At 41.8% G+C, this 25,631-nt stretch overlaps 1 protein-coding gene across 12 annotated transcripts in view; it reads right to left on the reverse strand.

Annotated features, from left to right (window-relative positions):
* The window catches only part of SLC4A7 (solute carrier family 4 member 7), an 89,032-nt gene extending 64,415 nt beyond the window's left edge, over positions 1-24,617 (reverse strand). For 9 of the 12 annotated variants that reach the window (XM_082754574.1, XM_082754573.1, XM_082754572.1 and 6 more), the window contains exon 1: positions 24,402-24,617. In XM_082754574.1, coding sequence (XP_082610700.1) covers positions 24,402-24,449 — 48 coding nt within the window. In that variant the 5' untranslated portion in view covers positions 24,450-24,617. Of the gene's footprint in view, positions 1-671; positions 1,123-10,537; positions 10,650-23,772; positions 24,037-24,401 lie in introns of those variants that run through there. The other 3 variants (XM_082754576.1, XM_082754575.1, XM_082754578.1) reach the window with 3 other exon arrangements.
* Positions 24,618-25,631: the final 1,014 nt, after the last annotated feature.

Here is a 25,631-nt window from a genome sequence, read left to right on the forward strand (position 1 = left end):
CAGGTAAACGGCAGTGATAAAGATGATCCATACAGGAGCAGAGCAATACCTCATAGCACCAGCATTAAACTTCGCTGCAGAAACCTGGGGGGGGGGAGGGTTACAACTTTCCCACTGAAGTTATAAGAACACACCCCCACGACCATTTTACCTCAGGGACAAAAATCACTGTCTGCCTTTTTTCTTTTTTTTTTTTTTTTCTTTTTTTATTTTTTTTTTGGGGGGGGGGAGGGGAAGGGACAGGGGGGACACGAACAACAGGGGGGTGTCAAAAGGAGCAATCAGTACACTATTTCAAGAACCATTCAGAGAAACGTCCCTGCTATGCTTGTACAGAATTATTCATAAAGCCACAGCTGGCAACTTTCGAATTAAGAAAAGCTGGCTCTAATTAACACACACACACTCTCCCAATCTGGTAGTACACTCCTCTGATTGCACAAGCACCTTTTCCTTCTGGATTAAGCCAGTTACTACACTTAAGCAACTCTAGTTACACAGAAAATGTCTTCCACCATACATAACTGTTTCCAGCACTACTTCTCCCCCAGATCTTTCCTTCGCTAACAAGCCCAGGGCAGCAGACACCACTCTGAGGCAGCTGCCAAAGCGCCGCTCACACCACCGCACACTCGCACCGTTACGAAGCTGGGCAGCTGCTGGTTACGTACCGGCTGCATTTTCCTCCCCGGATGAGCTCCTTCTTCCATGCTAAGGCGTGAACCGGCGACTGTCCTTGCAGGAGAGGCCGGGAGGAGCCGAGGAAGCAGCTCCCCAGCCCCGCAGCCAATGGCCACCTCGCCAGCCTCTCATCCCCCGGGCCGCCGAGCGTGGCCGCCTTCCACTCCCGCCTGGAGAAGGCCAAAAAAGGAGCTCACGCGCGGCTCCAGACTTCGCTTTTTCTGCATCAACGGCAGCTGAGGACAGCTCCAAGGTTAGGCGGTTGCGCTGCTCCAAGACTTCGTTAGCACAGCGAAATGCAAGCGGCCGGACCTCGCTGCCCAGAATGGAGAAGCTCCCACGTCAAAACATCTGCTAAGTGTGTTTATAGCCCCGATATCGACCTCTCTCTGAGTGCTCATTCCAAAGCAGTTTTTTTGACAGAAGCCATATATCCTCATTCTGCAAAATAAAAAAATCCTTTTTTTTTTTTTTTTTTTTTTTTTTTTTTACTTTTTAAGGGGTAAAATCACTGCTAGCAGTGATTAATTTCCTATCTTTTTTCCAGAACAGCACGGCCCTCTGGTTCAGGTATGATGAGTAGCAAAATTTTCTCTTTTCTTAAACCACCCTCAGAAAAATGCACCCCCCACTCCAGCAGACCAAATTCGGAGCTTTACTTCACTCTACCCCTCTTCATCACCAACATACCTTAAGATCTGCATTCCATCATACAACATGCAGGCAAATGGGCTCCCAAGGGCATTATCCATAACCCCACCTTCACTTCACAGCACCACATTTCTTATTTCTCACCCCCCCTTCATACCTGCTTCCCATCTGACAAGCAGTCTAGTAACAAAGCCAGACTAGTGCACCCCAACCAACCAAAGACCAAGTTGGTCAGGACAAAACAAAGAGGGTACTGTTCATAAATTTGGGGTGCATGTCACCAGGAAAATAAATATTGTGCATCTGTGGAGGGATTAATCACCTGATGAGTTCAGAAATCAGACGAGCACATTCAGTTCCCCTCAGACTTACTCCATCTGGAAAATTCTCCAGCCACAGACTAATAAAAATCTTCTCAGACAGCACTGACAAGAGTTTAAAAGCAGTTTGTTCCCATTTCTGTAAATAGATGTTCACTCTAACAGGTGTGTGTCAATCCTTTCCCTTCCAAGCTATCGATGACCCTCTCTGCCACTACGTGCGAATGACTAAAACTAAGAGATTCATATAGGAAGAATCAGGCTACACAAGACTAGCAGATATCTAGCAGGTATCCTAGCTGCTAGTTCTCTCATCTGAGCTTAGCATCCTCAGCCAGACCTATTCTGTTCCTGACACACACCTGGCTTACCCCGATCTTCAGCTCCAATACTGAAATGGCTATGCTGAATTGTATTTGGGGTGGCTCTCCCACATTTTAAAGCAGTCTTCCTTAGCAAGAACCCATACTACAAGTATTTTCATTTCTACAGAGAGTGCAAAGTAGGTTTGTTCGTGGGCGGGTGGTTTGTATTCCTTTGGGACAGAATACGGTTGGGGCAGGGGAAGCACAGGTGTGGTTTTGTGTTTTGTTTTTTTTTAATTTGTTAAGTTTTTTGTTGTTGATTCAAGTTTTAGAAAGAATACTTGCTTGATTTAGAAAGACAAACAATCACTGAAGCAGTTTATTGAAATGTTTTTCTAGTCTGTAGTCAAACAACTCCTAGTTGACAGTCACTCAGTCTTGGAACAGAACACGCAGAAGCTTTATCCATTAAAAAAACTAGAAAGAAAGAAAACAAAGAACATGTGCATGTAGAGCCACGCTCAAAGTCCAGCATTATAAAGAATAAACAAGTCTTTTTGAGACAGATTCAGGTTTTCAAGTTTTTAAGACTCATACCAAAATATCTTGTGGATAAAAAAAAGTCCTCTGTTACTGAAGTAAATACCAGAGGAAAGTTTTAGTTCAGCGGGAGAATAACACAGTAACTTCCAACTGCAACAGTCTCAACACACTTAACTACTCTAAAACAAATTGTAGACAAATACACTCAGAATTATCATGTCCTTGAACATGCTCAGTGACAACGCTGTGAGAACTCAGAGCAAAACTATTTGTACTGCAGCAATATTTCAACCATACACTTGATGTTCCAAAAGGACCCTTACAAAGTATGAGAGCTTTTAAAAATAAAAACAATTATAATTTATAGAAACAAGTAGCTATCATCAAACAGACATTTTGTCCATCAGTCTTTTCCTTCCTAATTCTCACTTTAATACCGCTGCAAGCTGCACATATTTCAGCTTATCTCCAGCTATAAAAACACTTTTTTTTTTGAAAAACAGGTCAAAAATATAATTGTGTATATTTGTATAACAAATATGTATGTATATACTTTTTTCCAGAATGAAAAAGATTTTGCCTGAGCTTCTCGTTCTCTGCAGAAGATTAAATCTTTCCACAAGCTATGTACAGCCCATGATTTCCTCATAGGCAGCGCAGGCTCCCATTAGAGATTCCTTCAAAAATCGACTAGAGATTCCTCCAAAATCAATTCAAAATTGCTTCAAAATCAACTAAGATGGACTAATTCCTCAGTCTCTGTTAACCATGTGATAGAAAGCAGAACACTTTACAATGGATTATAAGAGCAATTTTTATGTCACTTATTACGACTGGTTTCTGGATCAATCTATCAGAATAGGCCTTGTAGCATATTAGAGCAACACTACCATCAACACAGCAGCAAAAGAAAATAAAGTACATATTAAAATACTTAACCACGAGAGAGTAAAATTATACCTCCCAAGGAGGCTTTTTTTTTTTTTTTTGGGATAGGGAAGCATTGACAGAGGAGGCAGGAAGCTGGGGGATGCAGATGACACAGGCAAATTCTAAGACAAACTGCCTGATGTTAGTATATCAAATACCAAATACCATCAAATACTGTGGCTTTGTTCAGCTTCTTCATTAAATGGAAACTTATTAACACATTAAAAGGAACAGCTTCATATGAGTTTTCCGTAGCAGATATTTAATATAAACCACTCCTCTAAGCAGACATTATTCTCTTCGCAAGGAAATACAGAACCCTTTGTAGGCAGTGGCTCATCATTTAATGAAATAAAGTCCTTCATAAGAATAAGGGCTCGCCTGCCTACAAGTGTTTCTCAGAACACAAATTTCCACCTAACAGCTAGTTCCCAAGAGGTGCATCTGCTCAGCACGCTTCAGCTTGCTTCAGCTGGTATCGGCACGTACGCACGGTCCTGAGTGTTTACAAAAACAGAAGTATTCAGTGCTGATATTCTCTGGTGTGCTGCCCCACTAGTGAACTCTGGGATTTCTCAGGCTGCCACAAACCACTGGGATTAGGAGAGCACGAGGCAGACTGCGGGCTGAACTCTTGTGACATTACACAATTACACATCACTCTGAGAGATGCAAACTTGTTATCTACAGAGGATACCGCTGAAGGCTGTAATTTGAATAGTCATCCCCAAGTTGCATGGACTACTTTGGGAATCATTCTGCAGTCCTGATTTGCATACATAACGAAGCTGAAAAAAATTTACATGTCAAATTTTAGAGTACCTTATTTCTGGACTCAAAAGCACCCTCCTGTAGAGACAGATGGAAGAAGTTCACCGTGTTCAGACAGAACACTACCAACAATTTCACTTCCGCATGTATCAGCGTGTGGTCACCATGAAAGCAGCACTGAGCTAAGCCAGGGCTTTGGGGAGCGAGGTTTTAGTTTTGAGCAAAAGGAGGGGGACGCTTTCCAAATCCCAAGCTACTCACTTTACAGCTATGACACATCCCTCACCAGGTGCTTTTACGTAGATTCATTTCCAGGCATTTTGGTAGCATTTGTGACAAATATTCTATTTTTTTTCCTTTAACTTAGCCTTACATTGCCACCCAAGTCTACAAGAGCTTTATTATAAACTGTTTCAACACTACTAGGACAATCTAACCAAGGTCATATGTTTAAGTGTTCTAAAGTCACTTGTACAAACACCAAACATTCATCTCCTAGAGTTACAGATGGCACTGAAGCAAACGGCAGATGAGTCCAGATATGAAGCCTCGTAATATGGGACAGGGAACTTTATCCGCTTTGTATGGAGATTCTTTTTAAGTATGTGCACACAAACCCTGACAGTAGATCCTCAGGCAGGAAAACAAAAAAGGAAAAAAAAAAAAAAAAGGGTCAAATTATCCAGATTATCCAGTTAAAACACTCATATCAAACTATACCCACATCGGAAAGTTCCTAACACAGTTCCCTTTAAATTAAAAATTTGTAAAATTTGAGGAGTGATTGTTCACCTCCATGCCATTGGGAAGTAGATCACGAATCTCACCAGTCCACATGAATTCAAGGCCTAATTTTTCACCTTCAGCTCTCCCTGTTTCTTGAATTCTCCTTTTTTCATAAAATTGCATCCCAAATGAATATATTTGTAATAATTAACTGACAACAACTTTACAGCGATGAAAAATCATTACCTACAAACCAAAGCTCAGCAACTGTAACGGGAAGGTAAGGCAATGTATTCAATGTGCATAGAAGGACCGATAAAGCGGATGGTAGCAGCACTGCATGTGCTTAGCCCACATTTCTCTTTAAAAATGAGAAGGACAGAAAGGAAGTGAAACTCTAACCCTGTTCGTGACCACTGCAACGTGAACAAGGGCAGAACTGTGCCATTTCTAGCATCCCAAGTAGTATATCATGCACCATCCACATGTTGTCAGCTGCAGATTGTTTTAATATAAAATACTTTGCACATATCATAAGTCCCAGATATGCCGAGGAGTTCAGGTCATCCAAAATCTCCATTTATCATGAATATCAGTCAGACTACTCCCACTGTTACACGCTTAGTGTCATCTGGTTAGCAATGCGTTAGCAAGCCTCCACCATGCCAAATCCCCAGTGATCAAAACAGAAGTCCTAGCAATCCAGGTGTATTTTATTAACAAGGCAGAGAGTAAGAGAAAGTTGCAATTCCCTTTCCTGCAACAGGGCTGGCAGTCATCTGAACCAACAATGCTCCAGGTCAGGGAACAGATCCAGCAGAAAATCAGCCCTAAGAGCATTTTGCTGCTCCAGCTGTGAAGCAACCAGCTACCGAGTGTACATCATTGAAAGCTATATAGCTGAGCTTGTCTTTTTAAGAACAAAAGAGAAAGCATCTCATTTTCTGATGTACTATGAAATGTAATGTTTTTGCTGTGCCTGACTAGGAAGCCCTGGGAGAAGCCAGTTCAAAAATAAGGTGTAGATTCTAACACAACAGATATGTGTATGCCACAGTAAATGGTGTGCATTTTATAGGAGAGCTCAACTGGCAATACGTAAGGGAAAAAAGTTTATATCTCCCTGGCAGAGATCTAAAATATAGCTAAGAAAGAAAACTTACCTCTTTTAAATCTACTGCATCCTTTATGTCAACAACAATTACAACATTTAATACTTTATTGCAATTTTCTCTTTTTTGTATAACCATGTAAAAGGATCTACAAAATAGTACTTCCAAGACAGGCGCACTCATACTCTTCTGGGAAAAACAAACAAACAAACAAAAAAAAATTAATGCTGTAGGACTGTTATGAAAAACTCGTGACTTGAGGGGCTATTTAAGAAAAACGGTTTAACACACTCAACATGTGGCAGGCAAATTATTTGTTATCTGATTTGTTTAACAAACACTTAGAACTCCCTAATTCAGAGAACACTATCATTTAAACCGAGTTTGCATGGGAGTTCTAACCAGTCAACAACTACCAAAAAGGTGCTTTCTGAAAAAGTTACACAAAAAATTAAAGGAGAGACCTTTTCACCCCTTTTGAAATAAACAAAAAAGCTTTCTGTCTTGTTAATACAGCAGTAAGACCACGGCTTAATCAGTATGCCACCACCCAGTGGCACAAATACAAGCTTCAAGGAAAGGCTGATTTCAAGTTAAATTAGGGGATGGAACAGAATTTACTTAGGCTTTTGGCTTTTATGCTGACTTCCAGAAGCCAGACGATGACCTAGTCTTGTATAGGGTCTACCCGTAAAAGTTTTACCACCATGATTTTCTTATACAGCAAACTTGAACTTATAGAGTAGCACCGTGCTTTCTGAGATGCAATTCTGATCAAGCATTGGGAACTCTGAAGCTGGCTTCAATATATCAATCATGCCCTTAGGTACAAACTCTTCTTCTGCATTCTCTGCCAGAACTGAAAAGGAGATTCAACAGTTTTAAAACGTCCTTAGGAACATAAGTGACCCCATTAAAAATCAGAAAACTAAAACACACAGTAAACCAAACGTTAAAAGTAATACATAAAATACATCACCCAGACAGGAAACCTAAAAGAAAAGACTTTCCAGAAACATAAATCATATATGCTATACCTTCAAGCACTTTACCCAGACATTTGTAATGTGGGATATTATAACTAATAGGGAAGTTTCAAATATGGGAGAAAAAAATGCAAGGGTTTAATCTAGACAATGGCAACTACATGTCTCAACCAAACTACATTTCTACAAACTTCAGATGAGGGAGAGTAGAGGAATCAAAAATTGCATGGCATTTCTAATCATTTTGACATCAAGTCTGCAGAGTAAGTATTTCTGATAACATCAAATCTGTAGGGAAGCCACCCATGTACACAGCAGACAAGATTTGCTTTTACTGTGACATGTAAAGACGACCAACTACAGTTTAAAGCCTTGTCATAAGTTACTACATCACACAAGCTTCTGCAGTCAGGTATCTTAATCATATATGCACAAATATAACTTTAAATTTTTAACCCTTTTTCTTTGGGGGGGGGGGGAGGGGGATGGGTTAGGGAGAACAGGGATACCTTCATTCCAGTGTTCACTGAATGAGATATGAAAAGAAACAAAATATGAGATATATGAATTTGAATATACCTGTCCTCTAGGCAACTCCTCATGTTTTTAATGATAATTTTTCATTTGCCTAGATTATAATCATATTATAAAAATAACCACCACCACTCCCTTGTTGTTTTTTTTTTATTTAATATATACAGCCTTATGCTGTTTTAGTCAGGGCACACTTAAATTAACCTATCCACCGGATTCTTTGCTGTTATTCATGTACTTCTTCACAGAACTGACTGCAGAAAAACTCAACTGTCAGTAAATCAGGCTGGGAAAGTACCACAGAACAGCATATTGTTTATTCTCTACATCAGAAATTTTTACAATCAAACAAGTTTGTACTGCATGCTAGCCTTAATCAAATGAGATTGTGTCTTTAAGATGATAGGGCACTCATCTTCAGTAGAAAATGGTGCCTTTTATTTAAATTGAAATTGCCTTTGAATAAGATTAGATATTTGGGGCAAGAAGACATCATAGCTTTTGGTGATCTTAATATTAATTTCAGAGCTAGTGACTGGGATGTAATTGATTTAAATAAAAACACTTCATCATCTGATTTTAACAACCTTTCACAGAGTTCCTCAAACCAGGTTTCTGAAATACCAATCCTGGGAATTTCAGTCAGTTTTCATTGTTAAGCATCAAAAATTAATGCTAGCAGAAGTATTTTAAAAAAGAATACGAAGCAAAATTATTCATGTATAGAGACAAATAGAGATTTTAAAGTATTTACAGCCATGTAAATACTTTAACATCTCTTTTTCTCTCCAAAAAATCTCTTTTTCTCTCCAAAAGCAGTTCTTATCTGAGGTCTCTGTGCATTGACATAGGCTCAAAGAAAGGGTAAGGCACCTCCTCTCTGGGACAGAGCAACAGTGCCAAAAAGAAGCTCTCCTGCCAAGGGAAGACTGAAGTGCAGCTCAGTCTAGAATTACAACATTCATACCAGGACACTAGGGGGAACTTGAAAGCACTCCACTTGAAAAATCACTTGTATATGCTGATGCTGCCATTAACCCCAAAATTTTCACTCAAGTTGCTTTTACTGGAAGCTTATGAAACTACAGGAAAAAAAGTCATCGGGACTTTTAAAGAAAGCAAAAAACAAAAGCTGAACGAAGATGACATTTTTTCAGACTGAGGCTGCAACTTCCACATGGGTAATATACAGTCAGACACTGTACTTGGGGGGAAACACAGGATTCCAATAATTTCAAAAAGGAAATTACTATGCAATACTACAGAGCAATCATCACGCTCTCTATTCTTCCAGCCTTTTCTATTGAAGGAAATCATCAAACTGCATGCTCAAACATAGGCCTATTAAAGAAGCATGTTTAACAAAAAGCAATTGAAAAAGACTGCAAAGCATATTTACACTTACTGATTAGGAAATGAAACAATGAAAGCAGCCTAAAGGAAAGTACAGTCTATGTATTTGAAGCTTGTTCCCATTTTTGACTGACCCCATAAAGTAACTGGATTTATGATAGCATGTAACATTATTAGCAACTTGTAGACATTCGTACACACGTGTGCTTTCCTAATCAGCATCATCAGTAACACGTCCAACAATAGAGGTATTGGTACCACAATAGCAGGCTTCCAGAACCACTGTGTCAGCAGGCTTCACCTCTAGTCTGGGTCTTAGTTTGAATTTAGAAGATAAACCCTCATGTCTAAAAGCTCTGAAAGAATTAAGTAGCATTAGGAGTCAAAGATAGACATGCAGGTTTGAAAGATGCCGTTAGCAGCATTCACAGACTAACAGTTTATAAGCAGAAGAATGGGATAAGAAAGAGGGTGGTGGAATAGAGAGTTCATCAGTTTCCTGAAACTCAACCCTTTTCTTTAATTTTTTTTCATACTTTTATAGATCTACAATCTTTACTGACACGTTAAAGTAGTATTATATTTTGTAGTTAAGCCTCCTCAAAGAAAAAAAAAATCAGTTATTTGCATATTTTCTAGGTGTTGTGAACTTAACTCTAGCCTTTTTTAAAAATGCTCCTCAATACAACTGTCAAACTGCATATTAATAGAAAGCACAAATATACAGGGAACACATCTGTGCTTACACCACTAAAAACTGAGCACCCTTCATGTTTTTTATCCATTCTAAAGCACCGACTCAAATACACTCTCTCGATCACTATCTTCATCACCAAGGTTTTCTGAATCAAAAGCAGTAAGGATGCAACATTTTAAAAAAATCCATTAAATTGTTTTTATTGAAAGTTTATGAAACTACGGAATAAAATTCTATCAACATTTTTAAAGAAAACAGAAAACAAAGCTGATTCTCAGAATTTTCCAGAGAAGAGATCAAACCCAGAAGCCTCTCCTTATGATCATGTGTAATTCTGTTATTCTCAATTAACATTCACACAAACAAGCACTCTGAAGTGTCTGTATTGTTCAGCCCATCAAGGGCTTCACAATAAAGTTATTAAAAAACCACTGAAGGAGGGCAGCAATCAGCGGAGTTACAATTTTTAACAGCGTGATACTAACTGATGATCTAAGAACATAATTCTCCCATCTTATACCCACTTGTCAATCAGGGACCACTCTACAAATGCATCATGAGCAGGCCTTGAAGCACAGGTTCCCTACTGCAGTAACAAACAAAAAACCCACACCAGTAAGCATTTAAAACCATATGCTTCACTCAGCCTTCAGCTGCAAAGGAAGACAAGCTGCACTGTGCTCTAGACCTCTCTGTTCTGCTGTAGCTGTGTGCTGGGTGGCACGTTCTGCAAAGAAAACCCTTGTTTGTTGCTCTGTCCCTCACATGGGGTCCTGGTTACAGGACCACATCCAATTATTCAGTTTCAAGCAAATAATTCTGGCACTGTTTCATTACATCTAGTCTCTGAACATCTGCAACAAAAACATTATCCCCATTAATTAAGCTTCTGTCAAACTACTTGCTATTAATATGTTTAATACATTACCTTACGTGATCAGTGGGGTACACTAACGAAGACAAACAGCTTTCCCATCTACGAAGAGGTCCATGATCAACCACACCAAGAGCTCTGCTGCTTTAGCACTGTGCAAGCTCTTTTAGAGTGTAACTTTTTGACTTCCAACAAACAGTTTGGTTTTGGCTTTGAATTTTCTATGGTTTGGATTGGTTTAGGATTTTCCACCTATCAGATATGATACAGAGCACATAACTTCTTTGAAACTTTCATCCACACTGGTGAAACAAATTTAGAGCTCCACCACTGATGACTGTTTCAAAGCATGATCACTATGCATACTAACGTCAAACAGCATTATTTTTGTAAGTTCTTCCATTTCTGGAACTTCTTCTAAGAAGATTCCTTTCTTGGGACCTAAGCGGTTTAGAAACACGTTCCCCTCAGTAGTACAGATAGGACAAGCCATGGAAAACCAAATTTTAAAAAGCTTACATCCAGGAGATAATTCTGTTTTCATTACTATCTGCCTAAAATCAGTACACCAGAAAGCTGCTTTGGGTCTCTGTCTAGTTACTAAAGAAACAAGGAAGGCACTTCACTCAGACCTTAGCAATTTATGCCGAAGTATATTTTCAGATATATAGGAAGCAATAGATTTAGGTATATACAAAGAAATATGTAACACAGAAGTAGAATTGAACGCACTTTTTCCCACTTTAGCTGACAGGCACTTGTCCACAGCCACCAAGAGAAACTTCTCTCCAGTGCTGCAGCACCAGCCATTGCCAGTCCTTGCAGGTACACAGAGAAAACACGCCAATTTTTCAGAGTCCCAGAACACGTTTTCTAGGGGAGGCATCTCATGGGAATCCTTCCACATCAGCGCGTACAGACTCACTGCTCACACAGAGCAGTGCACTCAGTGACAATCCAATTCCTTTGAGGCCGTCTGTCAATAGATGAAGTCATGGATAAAAGCCAAAGTTAATTCTAACAAAGAAAAGCACCACATATTTTATGGCAAAGCTGGAAACCAAAACAAGCAGGGGAAAGGGAGAAGATGACCCTTGTCAAGGCATACCCAAAACTCATTTCTGTTCATAGCTGTTACGTACGAATTTCCCAAGGAATCGCTGAAATGTTCCTTGGCCATGAGGGACTACAGAAGGACACAAATAGGCTCCCCTTCACCCCACATCACTTTTCACAAACAGCCTCTTCCTTGAGCATTACCGTATTGGTTCCCCTATAAGCAATAGGAGGCTGAAAGCTGTTCCTTGATTCCTCTCCTCTCTTCCTCCCTGTTTTTCACTTCAGGAATGATAATGGCTTCCAAAGATGTTTATCAATGACCTGTTAGTGAAACACTAGACTCACACAACACAATTATTTTGAAATACAGATCTACAGGAGACCATTTCTCGAACTTAAGACTGCATTCATTCTTTAATTTTAACAACCTTCTCCACATCTTCTTCCATACAAATATAGTACATCTTGTAGGTACACACACAAACAATCCATTCATCAGTAAGAGTCACAACGTGACCTTCTCACTAAATAGTGCAGAATATTATACCTATTAATAGCATTTGAAGTTTTGCAGTAACACATGAGACAAGAAGGGCAGTTTCTCCTGCCTTCACCCAGAAGGTTGTTTTATACTGCAAGACAACTGAAGCATGAGAAAGGTTCTCTGTAACTTGGTCATAATATATGAAACTATTTACATTCTTGTGCCACATCACCTGGTACAACTGATCCTCAGGACTTGAAAAGAAATAGCAGCAATGCAGAAGACACAAGACAGAAGCCAGCGTATCATCTTGGAAGCATGTGCTTTTTATTCTTAGAGTGAAAACTCATGCACATCGAACACCACACTCCCTGAAACAAACATGCATGCAAATACAGGTATCCTTTCTGTCACTTCCAAAAGTACTCAGATACAGCTACATATTTCAGTAAAAGCGAGCAAAGTTAACATAGCAAAGTACTTTCCAAAATAAGTGTATGCTGAATAAAAACTCTGGTTACATTTCTTTAAAATTTAAAATGTAAGATCTTTATATAGTGTCAGCAGTTAGTGCAGGTAATGGATAGCAAGACCAATGCCAAGATAATAACTGGCTGATGCTCTTCCTTTTTCTACAGGTATACATTGGCAGCTTTGAAAACTCAAGAGTTCATGCAAAAATCGAAGTTTTTAATACTTTCCCTTGTATTTACAATTTAACTTTCCAATAACTGTTTTGTACACTTCATTAATAAGCTGAAGCACATCTCTCCATCCTATCATTATCTAACCATTTGCAATCCAACCAAATATTAATTACAAGAATATATGCCTGTTTAAATTCCCTTCTGGTATCTGACAATGGCAGGCAAGCCCAGCAATGTTAATAAGATCAAGCTGAACAAGGAAAAGATTGCTGCTACTCTTGGGTTTTATCACTTCCTTAAATGAGTCACAACAATTATCAGATGCTATCTGTTTGTTTCTATATAAACAGTTTTAAAATGCATGGCTGGTAGGGTGTAGTTGTTTGACAAACAGAAAATGAAGAAATTTACCATCAACAGTAACACCAGCTGCGGCTATTCACTAAGAAGTTTCTCACTTCCTTTTTTCATACACTAAGTCTGTCTGGAAATATGTTTGACCTGTTAAAGAAATGCATACGCTTACACTTGAAGTAAACATACGCTTGCATAATAGTATAAGCCCACAATAGTGAGGTACAAGCCAAATAGGAAAAAAAATGACACAAAAAATACTAGCCCTAAAACAAGCAGTAGTTTAAATATAATCTTACCAATAGCTTTCTCTTAATAGAAACAAAGAAGCCATAAATCTAGCAGTAGTCTAAATAATAATTCCACCTTATTGTTTTGCGTACTGATTAAAGAGCTTGCAGACAGTCTTTTGACTTCACCAGTTAGCCAGAGAATCCACAAAACTACGGTAAGCTACTTTTGATTTGATCCAGAGAAGCTAGTTTGTAACACTACTGTCCAACAGCTTTATTCTATTATGTACCCATTCATCACCTTCATGTTAACAAAAAACGACCACATTCCGGCTGCTCTTCTTAACGTTTTAGTAGTCTTTGGAGACTTCGTAAAGACATCCTCCCATCTGAGTCTCAAAGCTGATAGATACCACCTCGCTGAAAAGATTAAATGAAGGACAGGAGAGAAAGCAACACACCTACAAACCACAGCCTGGAAGATTATTAGGGAGAAGTGTTCTCAGAAGCTACAGTTCTGGCCAAGTAAAGCCAACACTAAGGGTCATTTAGTTGCGATAGCTTCAGTGTAGCCTTATATCAAACAGGCAAAATACACATGAAAATTACTTGAATTACAAAAAAATAATCACTAGATTTTCCAACTGTATCAGGAGCAAGACAGACTGCTACAGGGTCTGTATGGAAAAGAGATCAAAGTACAAGATGAATGTTCACAGTAGATCAGGCTATTGCAGAAAGTCACAAGGTTTTATGTTCAGTTCACAACAGAGAAACTGAACATCCTGAAATGCCATGACCTGACAAACTGCCCTTAGCTTCACTGGGTTAATGTCACAATTGCATTAAGAAGTCAGGTGGACAGAAGAGCTTTCACCTGATTTCACAACACCAAGGGCAACTTCAGAAGGAAGCTGGAAATTTACAGTACTTCCTACCTAGTATTCTTAACTACACTCCCATTCCTTTGTTTTTTAAAGGTTTGTAAACTCTATAGACTTTACATGCCTTCACATTGTAACTAGGGAGACTGAAACACAAAAAATTGTCTTGCCCCAAAGACACCTCCAACAGGCATCAGCACCTACAGCAGCATCCAGATCTTCCAGGAAACAGAACATGAGCTTTATTTTACCTATAAACAAACATGAAACTTGTTAACAACATATTAAGAATTCAGTGAGCTCTCAGATAACAACCAAAGTCTAGTTCTCAGCCCATAAGTGTACTGAGAATAATTAATAATTTGACAGCAGAGAATTCAAAATACAAAAGTTCACAAGCTAAACAGCTCTCCAGGATGAGCAGTAAGACTGCAAGCAGGTAATTGCAGTCTTATTGCAAGCATTATTGCAGCTGTAAGAAGACACTCACAAAAATAAACTTCGAAGCATTATATAAACATAAATAGATGCTTAGTGCTGTGCTCCCATGCAACTGAACCAGCATGCCCTAGGTACGAATTTTTCTCGTCTGCTGCAATACATGAACCAAAATTATTTCTTAGAAGACAACAATTTATATTTCTGAGGGCTGGAATGATTCTGACTCAAATTCATTCTGCAGCATCTCATGAAATATACAATCAGGAACATCATAATAATCTAACAGACTGTACAAAGTTCTGTTGTGTTTGGGCCTTCAGTGTTGAGGATAAATTATGCAACAACATCAGCCAATGCAATGGCATCAGCCAACAAAAAAAAGAGAGAAGGATTATTATCAATGAATAGCTGTCTTGCAAAAATAACAGTTGTTACAATTATGTTTACAAAACTGGAGTTGCTAAAAAAATATTGACACAATGTGTCTATGAGAAATTAATTTCAACTAGAACATAATATTTACATAAACCTGCATGTTTTCCATCTCTGTTGTGAGAAGAACTAGATAGCAAGGTTTACTAATTTAATAACATTATCACAAGCACAGCACATCTCCCAGGGCTCAGCTAACAGATGTCAGCAGTTCACACAGCAAAGCTACAAAGGGCCCAGAAATGCCGCTCAAGACTGCTTAACGGCACTCCGCATGGCAAAATCTTTACCAGCAGATGAAGCATAACCAGCCCTCTCAGAGCAGAGATGCCAACCCCAAGAACTCCTCAGGGAGGAGTTGTGTTGCTCCTCCCTGGGGCTGGTAATGGATGGCAGCAGCCTCATCTGTGAGAGGTGCTGCTACCCTCGAGGTGCTCAGCGGCCAGGTGAAGGAACTGCAGGACAGCATGACCACACTGCACAACATCACAGAATATAAACATGAGGTCCTGGCAGGCCTATAGCCTGCTGGATGTTTGGATCAAGGCTGTTTCGGAAAAAATGTCAAGGCTCATCCAGCCCTCAGACTATTACCCTTTCCTGCTTGCCCACAGGGACACCAGCAACACTTCCAAAAAGAAAATCATTACTGTTGAGTGAATCAAGAGTGACTACTGAGCACCACGGGAAGGGGGAAGAGGCCCAAGTGGTGTTCTCAGTCACTCGAGCGAGAAGAGGGTCAATATCCAGTTAACAGTAGAGCAAATATCTTTACCACCAAACTCCCTTAGCTTGTGAATACGACTGTAATCTGGGCATGGTGGAGAAAACTTTCAAACTTAAGTGAAGACGTGGAACATCCAAAAGGGAGAAGGTGCTCCTGTCCCCCTTGTGAAAAAAGCCATAACCAAGAGCCCATCGCCCTCAGGTTCTTGCCCTCACAGCATGGAAGGTAAAGAGGCAGACTTTGAAGTCAGAGCTTCTTACAGAGTGAGGGTGCAACAGCTTGCATGGCTGCAGTGCTGCAAAGGAGGGATGCAGGCTCTTGGGAAAGCCAGGCTGGGAAGGTGAAGAGCACAGATCTCAAACAGATTTCAAAGGGATGTCTGCAACACACAGAGCTTTGCTCGAACAAATGACAAGGCAGTCAAGACCTTACAGGTAAGGATCGGAGAAAAGTCCAACATTGTTGACATTGCACTAGATGCCCACTACAGATCTCTTCATCAAGAAAAGGAGTAAGAAGAATCCTTCCTTTGAAAGCTGGAGGAAGCTCCATGATTGTGGGCACTGGTACACATCAAGACCTAGACCCACAACAGTATCTGCTGGTAGAGCATGGTCAGGCACAGCACTCCAGCAGATTTCTCAAGCGTGCTGAAGATGATTTAGTGGTGTGAGTCAACCGGTGAAGATGCTCTGCTATACTTATTCACAAACAAGGAAGAAACAGACAGGGATGTGAAAGTCAGAAACTGGCTTGCCTGCAGCAACCACAAAGTTGTGGAGTTTCAAGTCCTGGGAGAAGCAAGAAAGACAAATAGTACAGTACACAGCACAGGACTCAGCACATGCAGTTCTAACACGGGACTTCACGAGAGCAGAATGCAGCCTGTTCAGGACTCTTCTTGGTAGAATCTCAAGGAATGCTACCATCGAGGGTAAAGGGTAAAAGCCTGGGAGAAGTGGCTGATCTGCATGGACAACCTCCTCAAAGCACAGAATGGCTCATTCCTCCATGCACGAAGTTGTGCAGACCTGACAACAGGACAGCGTGCATGTAAAGGCAACCTGTGACTGAGCTCAAATGTGAAAACAGAGCACATAAAAGGTGGAAGCAGGGGTAGGAGGAACATGCAGGCATTATCTGAGTGTGCTGGGGTAGAAACAGACAAGCCACAATTCATCTGAAACTACCTGTTGTTGTTCAGCAGTAGAAATGAGCAACAGATGTGGAGGGCAGTAAGAAGGGGAGAAAACTTTTTTTTTTTTTTTTTTTTAACTGAAGTTAAACAACAGAGGCAGAAAACAAGTCGGTGCAACAAGGTCTATCTGCTGTACACCCTTTTCTTACACATGCAAAAGAGTATCTGATGAATCAGGGCTTCTCAATGTGAACTCAGTCTGATCAGTTAGCAATAAACATGATTTATTAGCTGCAGTAGCTTATTCATAACCTTGTCTGAAAGAAAGAACTCACAAGTGCTTCAGCTTCGCGTGACTTCTGGGATCCAGAACACAGCAGCCTCAAACTCTTGACAAGGCAACAGAATTTCCGCACTGGAAAGCTATCGCACTCCAGAAACCAACACCAAGTGAAATTCCACTACAATCTCTCTCTAACACAGGTTTGCTTTAACCTTTTTCCATTCTTTGGTAACAGACCATCAAGACAGCTTGATTAGTGATTCTCAAGTCTAATGATAATTCTATTCTGCTAATGGAATAGTTGCAGTGTTCAGAAGTGGTAGTTTTGTTGTAACAAAATCTTAGGTTTCTCTAGCAAGGAATAACTGACACCGTTATCCTCACCATAACCTAGGTATTTACAGTCATTTAGCTGTCTCTCTCCATCCAAAAATAGATCCAAGTCAAGACACAGCCAGTATATATTTACTATATTTCCATTAGTCATGGAAAATACAAAGGAATCCATCCGCCTAGTGCGTAAAAGACCAGGAAAAAAATCATCACTTTAGGGAAGCATAGTTTTCCAAGACACGCTGTCCGCACACATATGTGGTTTTAATGCATGTATTCCTCCATAATGAAAAGATGATGATGGGGAAAAAAAATGTATCAACTGGTCAAGTTTTCAGGTGAGCCTTCAGTTCTCCCCACCTGAAAAGCAGACCTCAACATACAGATAGATCCCCAGTAGTATACTTATACTGTCGAGAATTACCAGCAACAAGCAGGAGGTCAAACAGCAGAACCTCCAACACACATCATGCAGTGGGGTGACGGGAGGCACAGTTCTGAATGTTAAATCCCGCTTCTTCTCTTCAGCTTCACGTGCCTTACTCACAGGAAGTTCCACTTTGTCTGGAAGCAAACACTAGGAAATCTGATAAACCAGGGCAATGGCTTGACAACAGTCTGGAAACTTCTTTTAGTATTAAAAAGAAACTTCAAGCTTGTTTTTAAGTTTAAAAATATTTTGGTATTAGAAGATACTGTCTTAGCCATACTGCTGACAGGTCTAGATGCCTTCCAGCACAATCATATCTTATGAAAAATATCAGTACTCATTCTACATCATTTGTTGAAAATTTAAACATTCAGTGTGATTGAACAAGAAGCAGGTGCAGAAATTTCAAAATCCCTTAGAGCAGGAATACAGGGAAAAAGGGACATACTGTATGGTATACTGTGAGGTACAGGTAAGAGAATTCAAAATTAAGATTCAAATAAGGTCTTACTCTTCAGTCTGAGACTGGGTTCACCAAAGAGTCTTCAGTACTAAAGACTTAAAGAGATTTAGGGGAAGTCAAGGCCTATCACATGCACTGCAGATTAGAAGTTGGTTACTTCACCAACAGGGGCAAAGAATCAAACTCAAAGAAAAACATAACTTTTAGAAAATAAAATTAGTTGCTGAAAGAGGATAGTAGATGACACAAGAAATAAAACATTTCAAATACTTATGCTAAAATGGGACTTGCTAGAATTAACAAGCAACTTGTTTTTGTTTTTTTTTTTTAAAGGTTATGAAGCACTCCAACATTGCTGAAACGAGTAAGACAACTTGTGCCAGTATACCCAAATAGGACAACCATTCCATTGCATAACTTTGAGTCACTTTAGTTAAGGCACCAGAGTAGGAAAAACAAAATCTCAGGTCCAGCTGGACAGCCCTTACTGGGCAGCAGTCAGAAAAGCTTCCAGGCTAAGATACGCAATAATATGGATCAATATTCTGAAATGTTACTTCAGGTAACACAAGATCCACTCATATTTCACTGGACAATTTACAGAGAAAACTGTATCACCCCTAACACACAAGCATTCACTTTTTTTTGTTTTTTTTTTTTACATGTTTAATAAAAATGGAATAGCCTTTCTGCTGTATAATTCTAACACTGCTGTTGGAAGAATAAAATATTTCATCTCCTCCACAAACAAAGAAATAATAAAATAACTATGGACCATACTCTAAATACAGAACCTTTGAACGGATTTTAAAGTTTGTAAAACTTATGTAAAGAAGCATGTCAATACGCAAATAAAATGGCTCCATCTAGTGGTAAAAAATATAAATTTCCTTTGCCACAGACATGCTGCCTCTACTGCATGCAGCAAATTTTAACTCACTGTGAAACAAAGAGCTCTGAGTGTGCCAAGCACTAACTAACACAGGCTCTTAAACAGATAATCCCTTCTAATAACCACTGAGATATGCTGACAAGGTAGATTTGGGATGCTTGCATAATTGATGATTATTCTCAGTAATACAGAAAGGAGCTTCTCAGATGCCAGGACTGAGTTTTAAATACAAATGTTGCACTTTCAGAACGATAGCTTTTTTTTTTTTTTCATTTGCTGCTAATCATGCAATTGTGAATTGAGAAATACATATGCAAGAACGCCTGTAGAAGAATCAACACTCATATTTTTGCATTCAGACATTTACTGATACACAGGACTAAGCAACTCATGGTGCACTTCTCAACCTGATGATTAATAGAACCATCATTCGAATCTCCCTATTCCCATCATTATTTCAAAACATTAGCCAGACAGCTATCTTAGCCAGTGAATAGTAAAAAGTATCTCAGTAAATAATGTGAAATGAAAGTGTTCCTAAACTTTATCACTCCAGAATATGCCATACCAAAAGCACAAAAGTGTTCTTGGGAGAACCTCTGTGGTTAATATTCAAGTTACAGTCTGTATTTTACCAATCACTGGTTATACAGTGGTTCTGCTTATTAAGTACCACTTTAGGGTCCACTAAAGATGTTATGTAACAGATACCCTTGTGCAAAGCATTGAATATTAAGAGTCAACAACCACCTTGGTGACATATCAAAAGTCACCTAGAGAACCAAATCAATCACATGGATATAAGACAACTAACCAATACAACCCACAGCTCATTTTGGACAACAAATAAAAATTACTGCAATGAAGCCTAATGAAAGTTCTCAAGTCCGTGGCAGCCACGGATAACTTCCTAAGAACTCAAAAAGCTGCATAGTTAACAGCAGCTCACAGTACTCCTAACCCAAAGCGATCATAGCCATTGCCCATAGCCCACTGCATTGTGCAAGCTGTCTAAAATATACACGCTAACCAAACCTGGAATATCCAAACAGCACAACAGAGAACAGCAACATGTCTCTCAAAAGTCAGCACAGTCATCAGGCCAATCAAATTCTCTCTGGTCAATGCTATTTAGCTGCAAACCAGTACAGCTGTAACTGTACTGGTTTAACTTCTGGAGAGCATATGGCCAGTCAGATGTCACAAGCTCACAGGTTTCCTGCACTGTGCTGAACTATGCAGTACAGACATACCCTCAGTTACCCTTATCCAGCCATGAAGAGAAAACACTCATTCCAGCATATGGTAATATGAAAAAAAAAAAAAATGTAACTGTAGCAGCATAAATGTCCTCCAGAGATCTGTCATCTGACCTATCATCACAAAAGCCGCATGTCAAGTAGGAAGGCTAGTAACCACACTGTGAAAAAGTGTTCCCTTATCTCAGTTCTAAAAGAGTCACACAAGATGCATAAAGATACACAGTAGTCAATTCTGTAAAAACTTTGTTTTACCATACTGATGGTACTCACATTCTCACATGTGAAGAACCACACAGCTAATTCAAACGTTGGAATGCTTTTAAAAAGGAACTGTTTCAATAACCACCAAAGAGATGTGCTGTAAAGCTAGACAAAGTTACTAGGCTATATGAAATGCAGTAACTAGACCAAGGCTCAGTTCTGAAACCATGTACTTCCATCTAACTGCCACCAAACACCTGGTTCTCCTTTGAAATATATTCATGAGAATTAGGTTGTACTTGAGGTTTTTCTTGAAAAGAAAAAGCAATTTGCATTTTTGATGACTAAACTGCTGAAATCGTAGTTGCCGTCAGATTCTGACAGTTAGACTAATTTTCATCAATCTGTATGTATTGTTATTTCAAGCAGCTCTGATTTCTGTTGCCCTACACTCCTCTAAATCTTCACAGGTTTTGTTACACATGAGAAAAGTTGGAATACCAGACACTATCTTGTTGCATTAAAAAAGGCATTGGGATAAGGGGATGGGCAGACTCCACTGAAGTGTTGATGTGTTTCTGAAGTGAAATGTACCTGAAAGAGTCTTCAAATGAAGCCTGAAGTAAAAGACTGAAGCTGTCATTGAAACGTGATTGCTGTTCAACAGCAAGGCCTAAACCCACCTGATAAAACACACACAGCTCTTGAAAAGTAAGTGGGAGCCAACCACGTAGTCACTTCAGAAAAAAGCAGAGGGATACTAATGCCATCTTCAGCAATAACTTGCAGACCACATTACTGTCACGCTTCAACTTGAAGACAGAAAGAAAAGCATCTTCCCCAACAACAGCCACTTTCAGTTCTACTATCACTTACAGCAGAACTGTGATAAAAACAGATCTGTTTCATTAAAAGGGGAAAAAAACACACTAAAAAAACATATCACCCATTACTCAGCCATACCACCTGGTCTACAACTTCATAAACCCTTTATGAAATACACAAACCAGTATCAAATACCGCACGGAAATTTCAACTTTTTTGTTTCAGAATGAAGCCTTTCCACAGTATCACCTGAAAAATACGTAGAGATAGGACTTTAATGTAAGTTCCTTTAAATGCTACTTATGACTGCTTAAGAAAAAAAAAAAAAAAAAAAAAAAAGGAGCAAGCTATCCCATAACTAACACCATGACAGAAACATGGAGTGAGAACCAAGATCATTGGTACTCAATAAAGCTTTTTAATACCATTACTAACTGTCAGATTTACCACTGTGTAGACACCAAGAGACTAACACGCTCCAGTCCTACTTTAACAAACCCCCAAAAAATTAACAGAAGTGTTAAAGTGTTACAGTGTTAAACACACACACACACAAAAGGCGTATAACACCTCTTCCTTACACTCTCATAACCTCCTGAATTTTCAATTCAGACTTCCTGAGGTTGTTTCTCAGCTGCTTCTTAACCTCAACATGCATCTCTCTTCCAGTACTCATCCAACCCCCCCTTAGACCACAAGGACTTCTTGCATACACATCATATACCTGCGTATACCCTACAAGCATACCTGTGAAATCCCTACACTGAGTGAAGAACTGCCTGCTTTTGTTAGCTCTGAACCTATGTCCTATTGCCTTCATTTGACAGCTCCTAGCTTGTGTGATTTGGCCACGTGCCTCCTTTTCAATCTTTATCTGCTCTCTCCACAGTAGTTTTATAGAGCCTTAACATATCATCGCCCCATCTCCAAGTTATCTCTGCTAGGCTGACAAGTCCTAGCCTGTTGAGTCATTTCTCACCTAAGAGCTAATTCATATCTTGTTGCCCTTCGGTGAACCTTTCCCAATAATAACGCCTCTTTTCCAAGAGGGGAGTAGAGCAGCTTACAGTACTGAAGGTATGAGAGAACCATGGATTTATGCAGTTATTTATCTTTTTCCTGATGTATTCTCTATTCCTACCACATTCTGATCATTGGTTGTTCTCTAGCTATAATAATTACATCAGGCATCTGTTTTGCACACACCTCTACACCTTTTATATACATATTGCCACCAAGCAGTCTCCTCAAAACACCAATGTCCTAAGCACTTGCTGATTCTCTTCTTTAAGACTGGACCTAAAATATAAAACAAGCAAGATTAAAAGGTATTTTACACTTTTGATGAAATAAGTCCAGGCAGAAGGGGACGGGGGGGCACAGAGGTGTTCCTCCATACTAAGAGGCACCAAACTTTACATCTAATAGCCCATAAATGCAGAACCATCTGACTTACCAAAACTGGAGGGTGACCAAAAAGGAAGTTAGGGAGGTTATTTGATTGTGCTTCTTTGTTTTTAAGCCACAGCACTTAATTCACACTTTCTGCGGAATCCTTTCATCTTACAGAGCTGTTTATTTCTGAAAAAGCCGTGCACGTGTAAGCAGTTTCAGAAAGCTCTGCTAGCGGAAGTAATGGCCTCTACTACCAGAAGCACAGGAACAGAAAAACTAAGTCAAGCTGTACTGTCAAAAGCACTTGTATTTGGGATTAAGCAGTGCTACACTACAGCAGAGCATACAAGAATCACAACAAATCCAACGCTGCTATACTATGTAATTGCTCAAAGATCAGCGTGTCCTGTCTTTTCTTTAAGCCATTTACTGCATGTCTTCCCTATAAATTCTTTTTTTTTTTTTTTTTCCGTAGCTTTTAGCAATCTCTGCTCTCCTCCCTCTTTTCTGACATCTTCATATCTGCCTCAGTTACAATTACCTCCCGGATACCCTTCTGCACCAAGACCAGGCTCACTGCTGTTGCAAGGACACCACCTTGGACCACTCCGACGAGCACCTCAGTTCAAAAGGCCTCCACGAGAAACGACCCCGCGGCAGCACAGCGGCTCAGGCGGCTGACCCGAAAGCCCCTTCTTAATTTCTGGCACAAGAGAATCGAAATGACTCCTGCTGGGCCTGACAAAGCCGCGCTCGGGGCGCGCTGACTTTCCCAAGTCCGTAATCCTCTTTGCATTAGGATTCACCTGAGGGCAACCACCAGCACCTTCCACGTTAACCCTACGCATCCGAAGCCCAACAGCGAGTTGCGAGCGAAGCTCCCGCAGGAACAAAGGGAAGGCGCCCTCGTGCCCTGCTCCCGCAGGAAGCCAGCGCCTCGCCGGGGCTGTCACCGCGGCTCCAGCCGCCCCGGGACGAGCAGCGGGGAGCCGGGACCCACCCGGGGGCACTCCAGGAGGCTCCGAGGCGAGGCTGCCCCGCGGGGAACCAGCCCCGAGGGGAAGGGGAAGGGGAAGGGGGGGGGGGGGCTCCCGGCGCAGCGCCCGGTCCCCGCCTCACCCCCGCCCAGGGGAAAGCCCCGCGGGGGGACCGCGTGCGCGGCACCCGCCCCGAGGGGAAGCGGAGCCGCCTCGGGGGCCCCCCCCGAGCCGGCAGCGGGGCGAGGGGGAGCCGAGGGGGAGCGGAGCGGCGGGGCCGGGACACGAGGCCGCCCCCGCGGCGGAACAAAGGCTGGGGAAGGGATGGGGAGGAGGGGGGGGGGGCAGCCGGGCGCCATCGCGCCGCGCGCACGCGGCGGCCGTTAACGGGCAGCGGGGCTCGGGTCGGGGCTGTGAGGAGGGGTCCCTGCTGTGCGCGCCCCCCCCGCCGCCGTTACCGTGGTGAGCAGCGGTCGCATCTGCTCGCCCGCCCGCTCCTCTTCCATGGCGGCGGTGGCGGCGGGGAGGGAGGGAGGCAGGCAGGGTGCCGGGGGCTGCCTGGCGGAGCGGCGCTCGCTGCCCACGGGACGGGTCGGGTCGGGTCGGGACGGGGCGGCCGCGAGTGCTCCGAGCCCAGGCCGCCTGGGCGCGCCCCCTCCTCCCCCCTGCGCGGCCGGCGGCGCCGCCAGCCAATGGCGGGGAGCGCGCGGGGAGCGCGGGGAGCGCCTCCCGCCGGCACCGGCCCCGCCCCGCCCCGCCCGCCGCGGCCCCCCGGGGGCTGGCGCGGCGCTGAGGCGGGGCCGGGCCCGGCCGGGTCGGGCCGTGAGGGGAAGGGAGGGGAGCGGCGCCCCGCGAGGAGCCGCGTGGCAGCGCCCCGGGGAGCTCCGCCCGGCCCTGTCAGGAGGGTTTCCACCCCACGTGCCCCGAGCCCTTTTATTTATTTATATATATTTATTCTTGGGTGGAGGGAAGCTGGAATAAAGTAACCGTGATCAACGCAGTCGTTGCCAAAAGGCTGGGTTGCTCGCCCCTGTCTAAACAGTCCCGACAGACCTCCGCTTAAACAGCTCGAGATTTGAAAATTACGGTCAAAGCTGCGCTTTCAGTCATCTCCCTGCGTTCTCCCTTCGCTGGCAGGCAGCACCCCCTCACACGTACACATCGTGCCCACTGCAAGCACGCGGGGTTGGACATAGCTCGTGCCCACAGGACCGAACACGCACATATACAACAGATGAGCCATCCCTTTGCACTGACTGTGCTCGATAACCTGCTGGCATCACCCTTAGGGCTTCTCCTAAGTAGTTTCGGGGAGACCCACGAGCCCCTTCTTCCACCCTAATAACCTGCCCAGCAAGATGAGGTGGCAGCCTTTGTTTGCCCAGGACCTCTGGAACTGAGCTGTCAATGAAGCTCGAATACTTTAACTATAAGAAGTTGTTGGGCACAGGACACGTCCAGTGCAGCCAATGCACCACAATGCTTCTGGGGTGCGTTCGGCTTTAGCGCCTACTTGTTGCTTATGGTGTGTGAACCCTGGATGGTTTGGAAAGCTCAGGAAGAAGAAAACACCAGTGACTTTCACCACAGGCCTGGTCCCAGCTTGTCTTCTGAGGGAGACAAAGTCTGAATAGATCACTGAGGAGGCACAGAGACTGCAGGATCACACCATGTTCATTAGAGAAGCA

This window comes from Aythya marila, assembly GCF_965140915.1.
Source record: "Aythya marila genome assembly, chromosome: 2".
Taxonomy (NCBI): Eukaryota; Metazoa; Chordata; class Aves; order Anseriformes; family Anatidae; genus Aythya; species Aythya marila.